We start from the raw sequence: 17844 nt of genomic DNA on the forward strand, positions 1-17844 counted from the left end.
ACTGTTCCACTAGAAACTTTGTTATAAACAATGCCATATCTGTTCCTGTTTACCATATTAAATAATTCATGATATTTCATGATATCGGCAATCTATTCAGACTAGGGATGCTTTAATAACTCAACAGTGATTATCAATAACATATGACCCGAGTAAAATAATTTGCTTGGTCATATATATATACAACATTCTACATTTTAACCTTATCGTTCCACAAAATGACCCAATACAAGGGTTTGTGCTTTAGTATTTAAAAGACTCGTCCAACGAAATATTGAATATTTGGTTTATATCTTGTGCACAAGATAACAGGTTATTTAAGCAAACAGATATAGTGTGTGTTGTATTTTCATTTCGGACTTTAAATAATTTTAAGATAGAAAGGATGTCGCTAAAAACTCACACAAAGGGTTTGTAATTTATTACTTTATACATTATTGGCACCGTCTGACATTGTGCTCAATATCCGTGAAAATATATTATTGTTTGTTCTTCTGAAATACCTTCGTAATTTCTCACCTTCAATCAAATTAAATATCAATCTACAAAGTGGACCCGATGATTGAAGCTCCATATAGACAGAATTTGATAACTTTTTGTTTATGTTTCATATTTTCATCTCCTAGCTAGTATCACCACGTGTGTATCCATATGTATCCACATGTGTATGATGGAGCATCAACTTGCTACTCTGGGGTATAATGAAGAATGTTCCTATGTAAAAAAAAACGGAGATGTGGTATGAGGGGCCTGATGGGTTATTTTCGTTCTTCGTGATCGGCGCATTTTCGCTATCGTGATCCGTTTTTCTACAGACTTATTTTTTTTTTATATTTTCGTGATCCGTGATCATGGAAATTTATTTTCTATGAATCGTGATTGACAAAAAAATCAACTCGTGAATCGTGATGAGACCCCCCCCCCCCCCCCCCCCCCATCAGGCCCCTCTGGTATGATTGCCAATGAGACAACTATCCCGGCACTATAGACCAAATGACGTAGATGTTCGCAAGTATAATGTCCATGACGGAAATTAAGATTACGAAGAAATTTGATGAGTCGGCCATTTCCTAGATTCTAGAAAAATTAACCACGGTAAATGAATAGATTGAAGACACAGCAATAGTTTTAAAATAGAAAATAGAGCATACTTTTAGCTTGTTCTCAGCAGGGACTCTCTATACTAACTAAGTTAGTATAGACTGTCCCTGTTCTCAGTGTTACAAGTTTTGACATCAGTTTTATATTCCACAAATTTAGTTATGAACAGTGTAATTTATATAACATTGTATAAGGAATACTCTTAATAGATATATATCCTGTATTTTCATAAATAAATGCAATAACTGTATGCATTGCTAAATCAGAGACATATATACGTCTCTGGCTAAATTTAAATTGTATGTTATATTCGTGTTATTGTCATTAGAGTCTGTGGTATGTCTCAGTCTTCACTCCAACATCCTCTACATTTATGACTGGTCTGGATCATACCGATTTCGTGTATCTCGTTTATCTTGGGTTTTAATCAAGTCATTATCAATAAGTACATATTTTGTCGACTTAACGATTTACACAGACCTCGTGTAACTATATAGAACTTTAGCTATTACAACTGGCATTTTTCAATGTATATTTGTAGAACATATCCAGCCTACTTTTGATCACTTTTTCAATATGAGATAAAACCAAAATTGAAATGTCCTATCAAATATACTGTCCCATTTCAAATGTTTATTTTTGTTTTACAGAATTGTTTATTTACCTGTGTAATCCACAGATAATCCAGGGCAATTCTTAACGATAACGAAAAGTGTATGGTCATATTGCGGTATGAGTCTCTCTTGACCTTTCGAGTACGTTTGAAAGCCAAATTTGTGAAATTATGCCAAAGATGAACTCAAACATGATGGTTAATTTTTAATTCTGGGATGTTTATAAAAATGAAACAAAAGTTTGCGGAAAGCGAAAAATGTATAATACTTGAATATACATAACGATATAAGTTTTTGTATTATACTTTTATTATTTATAAACAACGATAAATTATTATTATCGATTACTTGTTTCTCTATCTAGAGTTGTCTGTGTATTTTGTGAATTGTTGTTTTTTTACTGTCGATTTTCATTTGACCATCCAGTTGATACGATATTCCAGATCTTGGATTTCCTTTGAAATTCATGATTTCCTTGATATCACTTCGTAGTGGTACGAGCTAACATGGTACGAGTTGACATTTAGTGGTACGAGTTGATGTAGTACGAGTTTGCATATGGTACGAGGTGACTTGCTTCCGTTGTTTGTTTTTTGGATCGTTTGTCGTTTTTCACCATGGCATTGTCAGTTTGTCACCGACTTACGAGTTCGAATATCCCTTTGGTATCTTCCGCCTCTCTCTTAAACACAAAACAACATACGACCATAGTAAAATAATTTGCTTGTTCGTAAATTTTCACAGGACAACCCCTGAGTATCAAATAGACTCGTCCAACTAAATATAGAACAGGAACCGTATTAATTTGAATTAGTAATATTTTCATTTCGGACTTTAATTTGAAGATAGAAAGGATGTCGCTTAAATCTTACTCCAAGGGTTTGTTAATATTACTGTATATGTTATTGGTTACTCATTGTGTTCAATTCAATCTTCACAATATCAATCTTCAAAATAACCGTACGTCGTCCTGACTTGCATGAAATATTTGCCACTGGACGTCAAACAACCAACAATCAATCACAACATCCGTGAAAATATATTATTTATTGGTTCCTTTAAAATACTTTCTTTATTTTTTTCCCTTTTCCACTCTGCAGAAGAGGGGGCATATTAAACTTTTAAATGTCCATATTAAAATTACAACACAACTTGAATTCATCGAAACTAGACGTCTAGACATGATCAAACTAAATGGTGTTATTAGGTGGTTGTATGGTGTTTGAATATGTTTGCTAGACAATAGACATTCTACTTTGTGACCTCGATCAGTAGTGTTTGAGCTAATATACTTCAATAAGACATTATTTACCATGTTAACTTGGTACATTGTATTTATATGTATATATATGATTGAGGTTTATACATTTATTTCCCGTGCCGGAGGGAGATATGAAGATTTGTTCACCCAAGAATATTCATATTTCACGAGGGCTCTGCCCGAGGGAAATATGATTTTTCGAGGGTGAGCAAATCTTCATATCTCCCGAGGCAAAGGGAAATGAATAATTTATTCCACTGCCTATGCTTTGTTTACTATCAATACATTAAATATTATTTTGCATACATTTTTTTTCTTATCCGCTTGTTTTTGTAAGTCAAACTAAACAAGACATACCCATTGATAAACAGTAAGGATCAAAATTTAATTATAAGTCTTTTTGTTTTATCGTCTGAAATAAATTTGAACATGATAATGTTTTTTGCTATCGCTATTTTAAGAAGAATAAGAAGTTCAAAACGTTATGTACATTAACCGCGCGTAACGTCGCACGAAGTAATCCCGACATTTCAGAGGGGAATATGATCCTCAGAATGGAATATGAAGATTTGTTCATTATGACACGTGGGATAGTCTCAACCAATCAAATATTGATTAAACTACACTACAGTTCGGGTGGATTTTGCTTTGTCCACCGACCCACCATGGGATTGGCACCGGGTGGGCAAAATTTGTACCTTGTCCACTCTGCCCACCTGTAGGAGTGGGCATTCAATTTCTTTTGTTTCATCTAAAGACTTGCAAGTACAATCACTTGAAAAAAGCAGATAATCATTTGTAATCAATATTTTTACAAAAAAGGGATTATAGCTAGAGTGGGCACGGGTGGACTGCCCACGGTGGGCCGGTGGAAAAAGCAAAATCCACACGGGCTGTTGTGTATCAATATGTTTAAACAGTGGAATAATATAAAATGTTAAATGAACATTAAACAATACCGAGAAATGTATAAAATGACACTTCTTTCTACAAATAAAAAACAAATCTTACGCATTATTGCACATGCACAAATATTTTATACATAGTAAAAAATATGTAAAATATGTGTAAGTTTTTTTGCAAAGTGTTTTTTCTTGTAAACAGTCAGAGCTCTGACATAAACAAGTCAGAATAAAATGACTTCTTCAAGTCAGAAAGTGTTTTGAAATTCTGACCTGTACGCGTCAATTTTTGTTTTGCGTAGTTTTCACTCGAGTCCGTCAAACCAGAAGTTATTTTGAATTTGCCGCCGATCTACGACACATACGATCACGTGGTTTTTTGCAAGAGATCACGTGCTTGAGAGTCGTTGTTTTGGAAGTGTCTCGAACGAGAAGTCATTGAATATTATATTGATTATTTACGATTTTTAGTGAAAATCTAGGTCATTGTGGGCATTTTTAGAAAGGTAATTCATATTACCTCCGTATTTTCATGGGCATTTTTATATTTTTTGCCTATAAAGAAGTTCCTTGCAAGTGATTTTTTTGCTGTTTCATGAAGGCGCGCGACCTGTAAATACGGACGCGTGGTCTTTTAGATGACCTGGTGTTTGACAATTCTGACTTGTTCAGGTCAGAAAATGTTGTTATGATAATGAATTGTTATTTTCGGGAGATAACTCGTGTTGTCTTAAACAATATTAACATTATTAACCAGTCAGTGCAATTTAAAAAGTAAAATTATTGCTTCGAGCTGAACATCGTCACGTGATTTTTCTATTTTTAAACTCAATCACGAACTGATTTTTTAACCTTTCTGATTCGTTTCTCCCTATGAGAAAAACGATCATTGTGAATATTGATATGATGATAATGAAACGAAAATGGGAAAAATTTTAATAAAAGAAAAAGGAAGGGAGGGGTTTAACTAAAGAACCCAAGGGTTTTTTTTTTTATTTTTAAAGTTATAACTTGAGAACAATAAGTGATGCACAAACCTGGTCTTCATTTATGATCATGGGACATGATAAAACAAATCAAATGAAATGTAGGGCAATCTCCAGGGATCACCCCTATCCCTGTCATTTCTCTATTCCTCTTTATAATGTCAAATTGATTTGAATGAAATATACCGGGCTAGTCTCCAGGCTTACCCCCACCCCCTGCCATTTGCAAATGTTCTTATATTTTGTAAACAGTAGAGATCCCCACCCTAAACCATATATATTCTTGTATGGGACAATTTAACAAATCAAATGATATGTTGGGGAGGTCCCTGGGGGTCACCCCTACCCCTCCTGTTTGAAAACTTGTAAACGGTCGAGATCCCCACCCCTAAACCATATATTTTCTTGAATAGGACAATAAAACAAATCAAATGAGTATAGGGGAAGTCCCTTGGGGTCACCCCCACCCCCTCCTGTGTGAAAACTTGTAAACGGTCGGGATCCCCACCCCTTAACCATATATATTCTTGTAAGGGTCAATAAGACAAATCAAATGAAATAAAGGTGGAGTCCCTGAGGGTCACCCCACCCCCTCATGTTTGAAAACATGTAAACGGTCGAGATCCCCACCCCTACACCATATACATTCTTGCACAGGACAATAAAACAAATCAAATGAAATATAGGGGAAGTCCATTGGGGTCATCCCCATCCCCCTTTTTGAAATGTTCTGGATCACCACCCCTAAAGGTAAACCATATGATATTCCTGTTCGTCATTTCAAGAAGATTTGAATGACATGCAGGGTCAAACCCTAGGCGTCACTTATGCATATCACTTTACTAGACAAAACCAATTTGTACTGGAACTTGCCCAATGTCAGGCAACCATGGGAATGACGAATTATGGGAGCTTAAATTTGTTTGGGAGACTTCGTAACAGCATCCTGTTACAATTATTTCTTGTTTATTTTAATCTGCTGAGAGACCACCTTTACATATTATATTTATCAGTGTTTGTGCAAACAGAATTGTCTATTCAGTATCATTTTCCTCTCACATGCATCACATCTTATTAATTACATGGATATAGGAAGATGTGGTATGAGTGCCAATGAGACAACTCTCCATCCAAGTTACAATTTATAAAAGTAAACCATTATAGGTCAAGGTACGGCCTTCAACACGGAGCATTGGCTCACACCGAACAGCAAGCTATAAAGGGCCTCAAAAAATTACTAGTGTAAAACCATTCAAACGGAAAAACCAAAGGTCTAATCTATATGAAAAAAAAAAAAATTTTTGGCATATTTGTTTTCCTCTGAAATTACACATCTATAATTCTTACCCCAGATGCTTAGCCACATGAAGCATTTACCTCTTATTTGAGACATAGATAGTCTTTGTTTCTACAGAAGTGAGAAGAACATTGGAAGTCAGAATGTTCTGACTTATAAAAGTCTGAATGTTCTGACTTATAAAAGTCTGAATGTTCTGACTTATAAAAGTCTGAATGTTCTGACTTATAAAAGTCTGAATGTTCTGACTTATAAAAGTCTGAATGTTCTGGGATTAATAAGGTCAGAAAGACTCAGAATGATCTGAAAATACTGACTTTTTTTAATGTTTAGAGTATTTTAGAATATGAATGCACTTGTCATGCTAGTACCATAAGAAACCCTGACAAGATTTTGTTCCCAAACAAAAATTTTTAAAGATATTAAGAATAACAAGTGTACAATGGAACATAAATTACAAAGTTATAAGTGTTGTGAAAAAAGCTATTTAAAAAAAAATCAATAGATAGTTATCTTTCAACTTTTACATGTATTTAAAAAACAGTGAAAATATTATGGATTATATGTACGGCTTCTTGAAGGACAACAAAGTCACCATATTTGGTCTGAATTTGTATGTTTTTTCTCCTCAAATTTTTTTTAACATTATTAATGTCGGCTTTTTTCTTAACTGATTTTAAACATTCTTAATTATAATTAAATTTCCCCAACATTTTGCTTACAAACTCTTTAATTTCTAAAGTCAAATTGAAAGTTGTCTTCACAGATTCAATGTGTCTGAAAATGTTATATTGAAAAAACAATACTTTTATATCCTCAAATAAAATGGGTATACCATGAGTTTAATGGTCATGCAGATATGCAATCCAGGATGTTAACAATCAGAGTTTAGATTACAGTCATATAGTAATAGGCAGAGTTTTTCTTATATAATCAATAACCAGAGTAAAGATAATTGATTAATAGAGGTTTAGTTTAATATAAGTAATAAACAAAGCTAATTAATACACTTGCAATAACATACATGTAGTTAAATTAGTAAATACAGAATATTCATAAAAAATTCAGACAGAAATACTGTAATAGGTCAAGTCATTAGGGACGACATCAAAAGTTCAATATAGGATAAAAAACTTAATTCACATCACATAGTTTTTTCACTGACCCACCCACCCCCCCTCTTAACTTAATTTGGGAAAGATTGATTGACCAATATGGATTTATGTAAAATCGATTTTGGATAAACAAAACTTGCAGCAACTTTAACCCCACCCCCACCCCCAAACTATTTGATTTAAGTTTTTTTATCCTACATTGGTCTTTTGATGGCGTCCCTTAGAATGTGCTGACTTTGTACATGTTGTAGTGATAGTTATGGCACCCATACAACATATAGGAATCAGTCAAAAGGAGAGAAAAATTCCCGAAATTTGTCACATAGTGACATTTGTGAGTCGGAATAACAAAATATAGACTCATTAATCTCTCCATCTTTTCAAAAATTATGAACCAGATTTTATGCATATCCATTTAGTTTTTGACGGACGGTTTAAGTCAGAACATGATTTGACCTGTATGAGTCAATTTGCAGAACAAAATTTCCAATCAAAGCTATGTGTTCTTCCTCTTAGCCCCTTCTGAATCTGCCACTGTTGAGTTTATTAATTGATTTTTCCATACATTATCATTAATATCAAATGGCAATGCCTGACTTAATAATTTCAATAAATTTAGTTTTTGACTGATTTTTTAAAGTCAGAACATGACTTGACCTGTTTAAGTCAATTTGCAGAACAAAATTTCCAATCAAAGCTAGGTGTACTTCCTTTAAGCCCTGCAATGCCCGGCTTAAATATTTCAATAAATTTATTTTAGTTTTGGACTGACTCTTTTAAGTCAGAACATGATTTGACCTGTTTAAAACAAAATACATTTAATATTGAATATACCAAATAAACTTTTTTATTGTCCTCATTATTGTGACTTATGGGGACTTGTATCTGGCATACCCATACATTTTTAAATCAATATGACAATACTATACTTAAAAGTTGTAATAAGATTAGTTTTGTTTGACTCTTTGAAGTCAGAACATGATTTGACCTGTTAAAGTCAGTTTACAGAACAAAATTTCCAATCAAAGCTAGGTGTACTTCCTTTAAGCCCTGCTTCTGAATCTGCCATTTTCGAGTTTATTATTTGATAAGTTTTTAGAAACAATTAAGTCAAATGGTTATTTATTTTAGGGGATCTTACATATATTTCCTATGTCTTTTATCTGACGTTCTCATACATTCATTAATATCATATGGAAGTGTCCAACTTTAAAATTTCAATAAACTTAGTTTTGGACTGACTGTTTTAAGTCAGAACATGATTTGACCTGTTTAAACAAAATACATTTAATATTGAATATACCAAGTAAACTTTTTTATAGTCCTCATTATTGTGACTTATGGCTACCTTATTTCCTCTGTCTTTTATCTGGCTCACCTATATATTTTTAAATCAATATGACAATACTAGACTTAAAAGTTGTAATAAGTTAAGTTTTGTTTGACTCTTTGAAGTCAGAACATGATTTGACCTGTTAAAGTCAGTTTACAGAACAAAATTTCCAATCAAAACTGGTCTTTTCCTCTAAGCCCCCCCCCCAATCTGAATCTGCTACTGTTGAGTTAATTAATTGATAAGTTTGTTTAGAAACAATTCAGTCAAATGGTTTTAAAATAATATTTTTTACAACCAAAAATTCCATGTGTTAACTTAACAGAAAAAAAAGTCATAAAAATGCAGAAATAGAATAAAATTTTAAGATAATTTGATGAAATTTGTAAACAAAACACATTTGAATATTAAATATACCAAATAAACTTTTTTATAGTCCTCATTATTGTGACTTTATTATTGGGTGTCTTTTATCTGATTTTCCCATACATTCTTAAATGCATATGACAATTCCAGACTTAAAAGTTGCAATAATTAGTAAAAGTATAGTTTTTGACTGACTCTTTGAAGTCAGAACATAATGTGACTTGTTCAAGTCAGTTTGCACAACCTGATTTACCTCAATGAAATATTAAGATATCAAATATATACCAAATTAACTTTTATATAGTTCTAAAAATTGTGACTTAATATTTGTGATCTTTTTTCCTACTTGTATCCATACATTCTAACAATCACATCACAATCATGACAATGCCCGACTGTTACAGTTGCAATCCATTTAGTGTTTGACAGACTCTTATAAGTCAGAACATGATTTGACCTGCTTGAGTCAGTTTACAGAACACAATTTCCAATCAAAGCTATGTGTTCTTCCTCTTAGTCCCCTTCTGAATCTGCCACTGTTGAGTTTATTAATTGATAAGTTTTAAGAAACAATTAAGTCAAATGGTTATTTATCTTAGAGGATCTTGCATGTATTTCGTGTGTATTTTATCTGACTTTTCCATACATATCATTAATATCATATGGCAATGCCTGACTTAAAAATTTCAATAAATTTAGTTTTTGACTGATATTTTTAAGTCAGAACATGATTTGACCTGTTTAAGTCAATTTGTCAGAACATAATTTGACCTGTTCAAGTCAGTTTGCAGAACAAAATTTCCAATCAAAGCTAGGTGTACTTCCTTTAAGCCCTGCTTCTGAATCTGCCATTTTCGAGTTTATTATTTGATAATTTTTTAGAAACAATTAAGTCAAATGGTTATTTATTTTAGGGGATCTTACATATATTTCCTATGTCTTTTATCTGACGTTCTCATACATTCATTAATATCATATGGAAGTGTCCAACTTTAAAATTTCAATAAACTTAGTTTTGGACTGACTGTTTTAAGTCAGAACATGATTTGACCTGTTTAAAACAAAATACATTTAATATTGAATATACCAAATAAACTTTTTAATAGTCCTCATTATTGTGACTTTAGGGGACCTTATTTCCTCTGTCTTTTATCTGGCTTTCCCATACATTTTTAAATCAATATGACAATACTAGACTTAAAAGTTGTATTAATAAGTTTAGTTTTGACTGACTCTTTGAAAGCAGAACATGATTTGACCTGTTAAAGTCAGTTTACAGAACAAAATTTCCAATCAAAGCTAGGTGTTCTTCCTCTAAGGCCCCCCCCCCCTAAATATGAATCTGCTACTGTTGAGTTAATTAATTGATAAGTTTTTTTAGAAACAATTCAGCCAAATGGTTATTAAAATTTTATTTTTTTTGGCAACCACAAGTTCTATGTGTAAACTTAACAGAAAAGAAAAGTCATGAAAATACAGAAATAAAATAAAATTTTAAGATAATTTGATGAAAATCTTTAAAAACAAAATGCATTTGATATTGAATATACCAAATAAACTTTTTTATAGTCCTCATTAGTGTGACGTAAGGGGACCTTATTTCATCTGGCTTTTATCTGGCTTTCCCATACATTTTAAAATCAATATGAAAATCCTAGACTTAAAAGTTGAAATAAGTTTAGTTTTGTTTGACTCTTTGAAGTCAGAACATGATTTGACCTGTTAAAGTCAGTTTACAGAACAAAATTTCCAATCAAAACTAGGTCTTCTTCCTCTAAGCCCCCCCCCCCCCCCCCCCCCCTTTTCCCTTTATCTGAATCTGCTACTGTTGAGTTAATTAATCATGTTAATTGATAAGTTTTTTTAGAAACAATTCAGTCAAATGGTCTTTAAAATAATATTTTTTACAACCAAAAATTCCATGTGTTAACTTAACAGAAAAGAAAAAGTCATGAAAATACAGAAATAGAATAAAATTTTAATATATTTGATGAAACTTGTAAACAAAATACATTTGAATATTACATATACCAAACAAACTTTTTTATAGTCCTCATTATTGTGACTTTATTATTGGGTGTCTTTTATCTGTTTTCCCCATACATTCTTAAATGCATATGACAATGCCAGACTTAGAAGTTGCAATAATTAGTTAAAGTATAGTTTTTGACTGACTCTTTGAAGTCAGAACATAATTTGACCTGTTTAAAACAAAATACATTTAAATATTGAATATACCAAATAAACTTTTTTATATAATCCTCATTATTGTGACTTTAGGGGACCTTATTTCCTCTGTTTTTTATCTGGCTCTCCCATACATTTTTAAATCAATATGACAATACTAGACATAAAAGTTGTAATAAGTTTAGTTTTGACTGACTCTTTGAGGTCAGAACATGATTTGACCTGTTAAAGTCAGTTTACAGAACAAAATTTCCAATCAAAGCTAGGTGTACTTCCTTTAATCCAAGAAAGTCCTTGCTTTCAGACTGCTTCTGAATCTGCCATTTTCGAGTTTATTATTTGATAAATTTTTAGAAACAATTAAGTCAAATGGTTATTTATATTAGGGGATCTTCAAATATATTTCCTGTGTCTTTTATCTGACGTTCCCATACATTCATTTAATATCATATGGCAATGCCCTGCTTAAATATTTCAATAAATTTATTTTAGTTTTGGACTGACTCTTTTAAGTCAGAACATGATTTGACCTGTTTAAAACAAAATACATTTAATATTGAATATACCAAATAAACTTTTTTATAGTCCTCATTATTGTGACTTATGGGGACCTAATTTCCTCGGTCTTTTATCTGGCTTACCTATACATTTTTAAATCAATATGACAATACTAGACTTAAAAGTTGTAATACGTTTAGTAAGTCAGAACATAATGTGACTTGTTTGAGTAAGTTTGCACAACAGTATTTACCTCAATGAAATATTAAAATTATAAATGTTTTGCTCTTAATACATTTAGCTTAAAGTGGATGAGAATATATCTTTTATTTATTTAGTCTTATCATGAATAAGTGTCTTGTTTTTCCTTGGAAGATTTGAAGTATTGTCATGTAATGTATCCAATATTGTATTTTGTAAATCTTTTGATATTCAGAAAATTGTATGATCCATTTTTTCTCACCTGGTTTTTCTTTGTATTTTGAAATAATTGAAAGTGATGAGATAAATATATTATGTTTAGATTCTGGAAAGGAGAAGGTATGATGTCAGATGAGCCCCACTTTTTAAAACTCTTTAATTCGAAACTAGTAATCACCATATTTTTATGGAGATTGATAACAAAGTGGTAGTAATGACTGCTTCAAATCAGAACAAAAATGACCTCTCGAAGTCAAAATGCATTAAAAAGGGGTATAAATCTTATTGGAATATGAAGATAGTAAGTCACAATATTTTGTGCAAAATCTGACCTGTGGAAGTCATTTTATGATAAATTAAGTCTGACATAAACTGACCTGTACAAGTCATATTCTGTTGAGTGCAAGAAGGGAGACAACACTTACATCAAATTATATCTGACCTATGGAAGTCATTTTATTCTGACTTGTTTATGTCAGAGCTCTGACTGGTAAAGGAAAGCATTTGTTACAACTTACAAACATATTATTGATTTAATAATTTTCCATTAGTGAGTTATGTATATGATGTAAGTTGTTTTGAAAAATGATTGGTAAAGTAATTCTGCAACATTACCGTGGCAGTTACATTTCCTTTCTATTCATATACCGGTATATCCATATTATATCACATGATATATAGAGTTTTTCTTTCCCATTTTCTGGAAGATCACTATAACATGATAATGTCAGGTCAAAACATTACCAGTTTGTTGATGTCAGACTTGGGCTGCACTAAGTGACTTGATTATTTGATATATGTTGTCGGGTCAAATCTGTCAAAAAATACCAAGTGATCTGGTATTAAATATATCTGTATATCGAATCTATTCGAGCGGGTTTTTTCTTAATCCACTTTTCCTCCTCAGTTTGTGTTTATGTGTCTGCCTAGTGTAAGGAGTCATGTCAATTATTGTGGACATTGCATGTTCTTGATGGAGAACTTGGTGTTGATGTCGTCTAATTTGCTGTCTTTAATGTAGTCATTCGCATATTGTTTTGACTAGAAGTTTGGCATACAGTGTAGGCTCTTATAATTCTTTATTTCCGATCGTTTTGGTACCTCTATATTTTACTTCAGATACAGCACTGTTGATTTGTTGCTGTCTATTGCCAAAATCTACCCTTTTAATGGATATTCTTTATTCATGAAAGGAATCATTCCGATATTATCAAAATACAGTTGCAAACTCAAAATAATAGCCACGAACACACGTGAATGCATGTCTGATGCAGAGTAAAAAAACTCATATCTAACTTAAAGAAAAACATAGTTTTGACAAAGCTTAGCGACCTCCTGACAGAAACTGGAATGTGGGTTAAAAATGTATATGTTATATGTCTTTGTAAACCTTGTTAAGTCCTTATTCATTTGATTGTTTAATACCTTACATGAACCTACAAATTTATCACTTTGCACATAATGTTTTTTTTTCCTATAGGTTCAGAATTACCACCTTTAGAGAATGGAAAGCTTAGACTATACAGTATGAGATTCTGTCCCTTTGCACAAAGGACACGATTAGTGCTAGCTCATAAAAACATACAGTAAGTTTATAAGTATTACAACTGGCTAAAACAGGTAACCATGGACACAAATCTAGCACGCCAATTAACAACAAAAAATATATATTTATGTATCATGTAAATTAAAAAATGATTGCCTTTGGTAAATTTTAACATAAGAGTTCTAATTCTTATGAAATAGAAAAATACCCTAAACACATCTGTAAAAAGTAGCAGAGTATACAAACAATAAAGGTCTATGGACAGCAACCTAAGAACCAGCTATGACCAGAAATATCAACACTGTGAAGTAACCTCTACATTGTTAAACGTACCAATAAGTTGCGGGTGACTGGGAAGCTCAAAATCTTCATAAATTACAACAAATGGACAATAAACAGAAAATGATAACAACCAATAAACCAATTAGGACTTGAGGCTCATAAACAACGAATTTTGGTGTATAATTGACAAACATTATTCTATACATTTAGATTGAGTGTATCTTGTCATTTTTGGGGAATACATACCATGGTTTCAACAGTGTTGTTTGATTCCAACAGGCAGTTGACGGACAACTGGTCATTGAGGTAGCCTCATTTTGTTTATAAATTTTTATTTCAGATTTGAAACTATAAATGTTGATTTGAAGGACAAACCCGATTGGTTCCTTGAAAGGAACCCTCTTGGTCTTGTTCCAGTGCTGGAGCAGGATGATAAGGTTGTGTATGAGTCTGTTGTATGTAATGAATATCTAGATGACATCTATACACAAGAAAAACTTACTCCAGCTGATCCTTACAGAAGAGCAAGAGACAAAATGTTATTGGAGTATAACGGCAAGGTATTTCTCTTACTTATATCTAGTTATTGGAGTATAATGGCAAGGTATTTCTCTTACTTATATCTAGTTTATTATTCGCCATATAATTCGGTTGAAATAGTAAATGCAAATTCATCTTTTTTTCTTAAATAGTTTGCCTTTATTCAGAATATGGAAAAACATATATGGGGTTTACGACAATAAGACAGTAGTAACCCAAGAATACAAAAAAAAACAAGAGAAAACTTTAATTTGCAAGTATAGTTTATTTCTATAAAATTCAAAACTTCATTTTATTGGATGTAGATTAACCAACCAAAATATCTTTATTTTCAATTAACTGAGGCTACAGCTGTCTCCAGCAAAGTTAAGCTTAGACCCTATGTTTTTGGTTTTATAAATTCCCATGTACATTTATCCCTTTTTTGGAAACCCAAACGTTTATGGTATGAACGTTGTTGATTAAGGTTAACGTTACTCCAGATATATACGATTCAATAACACAAAGAGATGTGTGTGTTTCCTTGTTTGTCTGTTGCTTTTGATTAATTCGTTCATGTACTTTAATTTAATTAGATTTCCCTTATAAGGCAAAGCGGTTAAATATTGCCAAGTTATTACTTTAATTTTATGATTTTCATTATCTTATATTTATCGAAGTTATTTATTTAAAATACTTAAATTTCTTGGATACTCTGTACTAGTAAAGTATTTATTATACTATTAAAAGTATTATAGAAGTAGACCTCGAAAAGCATACCATACAGGAGAGTCTGGATGGGGTGCAAAAGAATAAAGAATAATTGTGGGAATTGAAAGAATTTGTTAATAAAATACTGATTACAGAAATGAATGATTTACAGAAGAAAGAAATCACATAATTTCAGACAAAATTAATAGTAATATCATTTTCATGAGAATTTTACAGTATAAGCGTTATATTTAAAGATAAGGAAAAATGCTCTAAAAATTTAAAGAATACAGAAATTAAGGACCCCCATCCAGACCCTCATACAGTTGAAGCAAGTACATTTATTACTTGCACATACTACGCAAAGTATTACCTATGATTTACCTATCTTGATAGTGTCGTGATAGGATAGCAACTCTGAGGGTATAGATGGGGTTTACAGAATAGAGCCGAAAAGTGGGCCAATACTACAGAAAAAAGAGCATAAAAGCCCCAAAAATAGACCAGAAAAATAAATATTAGAGAATAATGGGCAAAAAATATAGAGAATAAAGAAAAATGACCCAATAAAGTAAAGAAAACAGAAATGAAGGACCCTAACCCCCATCCAGACCCTCATAGCAACTATCATTTTTTAAAGATACGTAACATGAACTTTGCAATAATCTTCAGTGAGATAATGATCAATCAATACAAGAAAATTTAAAATAGAAATCTAGACTTCACAATACGGTTATCAGTGATGGGCAAATGTCCAAATATCATGACTATGAAAATAACACTTTAAATTTCGGGTGTCCGAATTACTTTTCTGGATTTATCTTCACCAGGAACGATCAAACCCAAACATTTGAAAGCCAGTGATATATAAATACTCAAAACGTTAGGAGCTATATGACAAAAAGAATAGCCAAATTCATCTAGGATCAACTTTGCCTGAGGGAGTTGGACCTTAGTTTCTTACTAATTTCTATATTTATCAACGGGGTGCTTTTAAAAATTACAAGCTTTAAATCGTATAGCTTAGACAAATTCTGATTGAATTCAGCCGAGAGATCTCTAAAATCTAAATGAAAATAAAACACCAAAAACACCCAAATATAAAACCAACAAAAAACAACCAACAACAAGCACTGACGAGGTATAATTTTAAAATGCATCAGTTTTGATAATCAATATTTTTATCTTTAATTTTTTCCAGCTTGTGACTAATTTCTACAAATTTGTCAGGTCACAGGGACAAGACCAGGAAGCCCAAACAGAATTAAACAAAAATCTGGAAATTTTTGAAAAAGCTATTGAAAAAAGAGGGGCATATTTTGGAGGTAATTTAATTTTTCTTACAAGAAAAAAACCTTTGTTCAGAATTAAACAACAACTACCGTATTTGTTTTTCTTGACATGATTTTTTTTCATGCAGTGCTCATCGGAAAAGGGATGGCTGACATTTACACGTTTCAATAATGTGAACAAAACTGTGTTCTTCAATACAAAGGAAAATTCAAACAAAACAAATAGTATCAATGCTCTGGAAATAGCTAGTTTATGACATTTATTAAAAAAATGAAAATTAAGAAAGGATTAAAATGTTTGCTTACTTAGGGTTGATGGGCTGTATACTGTGACTTTAATGTGGATATATATGTAGTCACTGTTCTATAGAAGTCCATGGGTAATGGCTGTGAATGGTAACGAATATATATGAAAGTAAGTGAAATAAAGAAAGTATCAATTTTTTCATTTATTTTGTTATTTTTTGTTTTGTTATAGGAGACAAAGTAGCCATGTTGGATTTCTTTGTATGGCCATGGTTTGAGAGAATGAGTCCTTTAAAGACAATGAATATTGAAATGCTTCCAGAAGAAAAATTCCCAAATTTAAATCAGTGGGTTGCCAGGATGAGGAATTTACCAGCAGTAAAAGCAACACTATTCGATGACCAGTCACATCTGATTTTTATGAAATCCTATTCTAGTGGACAACCAAATTATGATATTGGTCTTTAATGAGTTATGAAGAAAGATGACTGGCGAAGAATCGTTAACCAATTCAAAATATTTATTTATGTGCTTTTGACAAGTCTCTAAGGTGCCATGTTTAAGACACAGGTTTAATTTACCATTCATTATCAGAAAACTTCGTATGTATATTGAAAATTATTGTTATGAAGATTTAGAAATATAATAAAAGCAAATTGTTATTTCTTGTCATTTTTGGCTGAATAATTTCATAATGAAATACACCCAAGAGTTAACTCCTGCCAGAGAGAATTGAATTGGTGTGACCTTAAAAAGTAAAGAATAAGCGGATTTTAAAAGACGGTAATATCAGGCATATAGCTTTATGCAACCATGGTTGTATCAAATGTAATGTACATTGAATTTACTGAAATGAAAAAGGGTTTGTCAATAAATTTTCAAAAGGAAGATTGTATCCCGATTAGTGGAGTGACAAATCAAGAAAAAGGTGCTTATTTTACGACTTTAATGGACTGGCATAACTGCAGGCTGAAAATGATTTTTTTGCAAAGCTAATACATTAATCTTACTTTTTTACCTGGTCGTAGCCATTTCCTACGGTGCAGTTTTTGATAAAATGGAAAGAAAAAGACATGTTGATTTTTTCATTCAAAATGCAACTCGACAAACTATTTTACTTTTGTTTCTTTTTATAGTCATCAAACTCTTGATTTGACATTTTATGATG

General features: G+C 31.8%; 1 protein-coding gene across 3 annotated transcripts; it reads left to right on the plus strand.

The window, feature by feature from the left end:
• Positions 1–240: 240 nt before the first annotated feature.
• On the plus strand, positions 241–17338 carry LOC127700461 (glutathione S-transferase omega-1-like). 3 transcript variants are annotated; one of them, XM_052203930.1, is made up of 5 exons: positions 241–410; positions 13561–13666; positions 14249–14468; positions 16340–16463; positions 16909–17338. In XM_052203930.1, the coding sequence occupies exons 1-5, from the start codon at positions 386–388 to the stop codon at positions 17142–17144; spliced, it is 711 nt and encodes a 236-aa protein (XP_052059890.1). In that variant the 5' UTR covers positions 241–385; the 3' UTR covers positions 17145–17338. The 3 variants fall into 3 exon arrangements, with proteins under 3 accessions (XP_052059890.1, XP_052059891.1, XP_052059889.1); XM_052203931.1 differs by lacking the exon at positions 241–410 and adding an exon at positions 2258–2276; XM_052203929.1 differs by lacking the exon at positions 241–410 and adding an exon at positions 2333–2594.
• Positions 17339–17844: the final 506 nt, after the last annotated feature.

Source organism: Mytilus californianus, unplaced genomic scaffold, assembly GCF_021869535.1.
Source record: "Mytilus californianus isolate M0D057914Y unplaced genomic scaffold, xbMytCali1.0.p SCAF_5, whole genome shotgun sequence".
In the NCBI taxonomy this organism is placed as follows: Eukaryota; Metazoa; Mollusca; class Bivalvia; order Mytilida; family Mytilidae; genus Mytilus; species Mytilus californianus.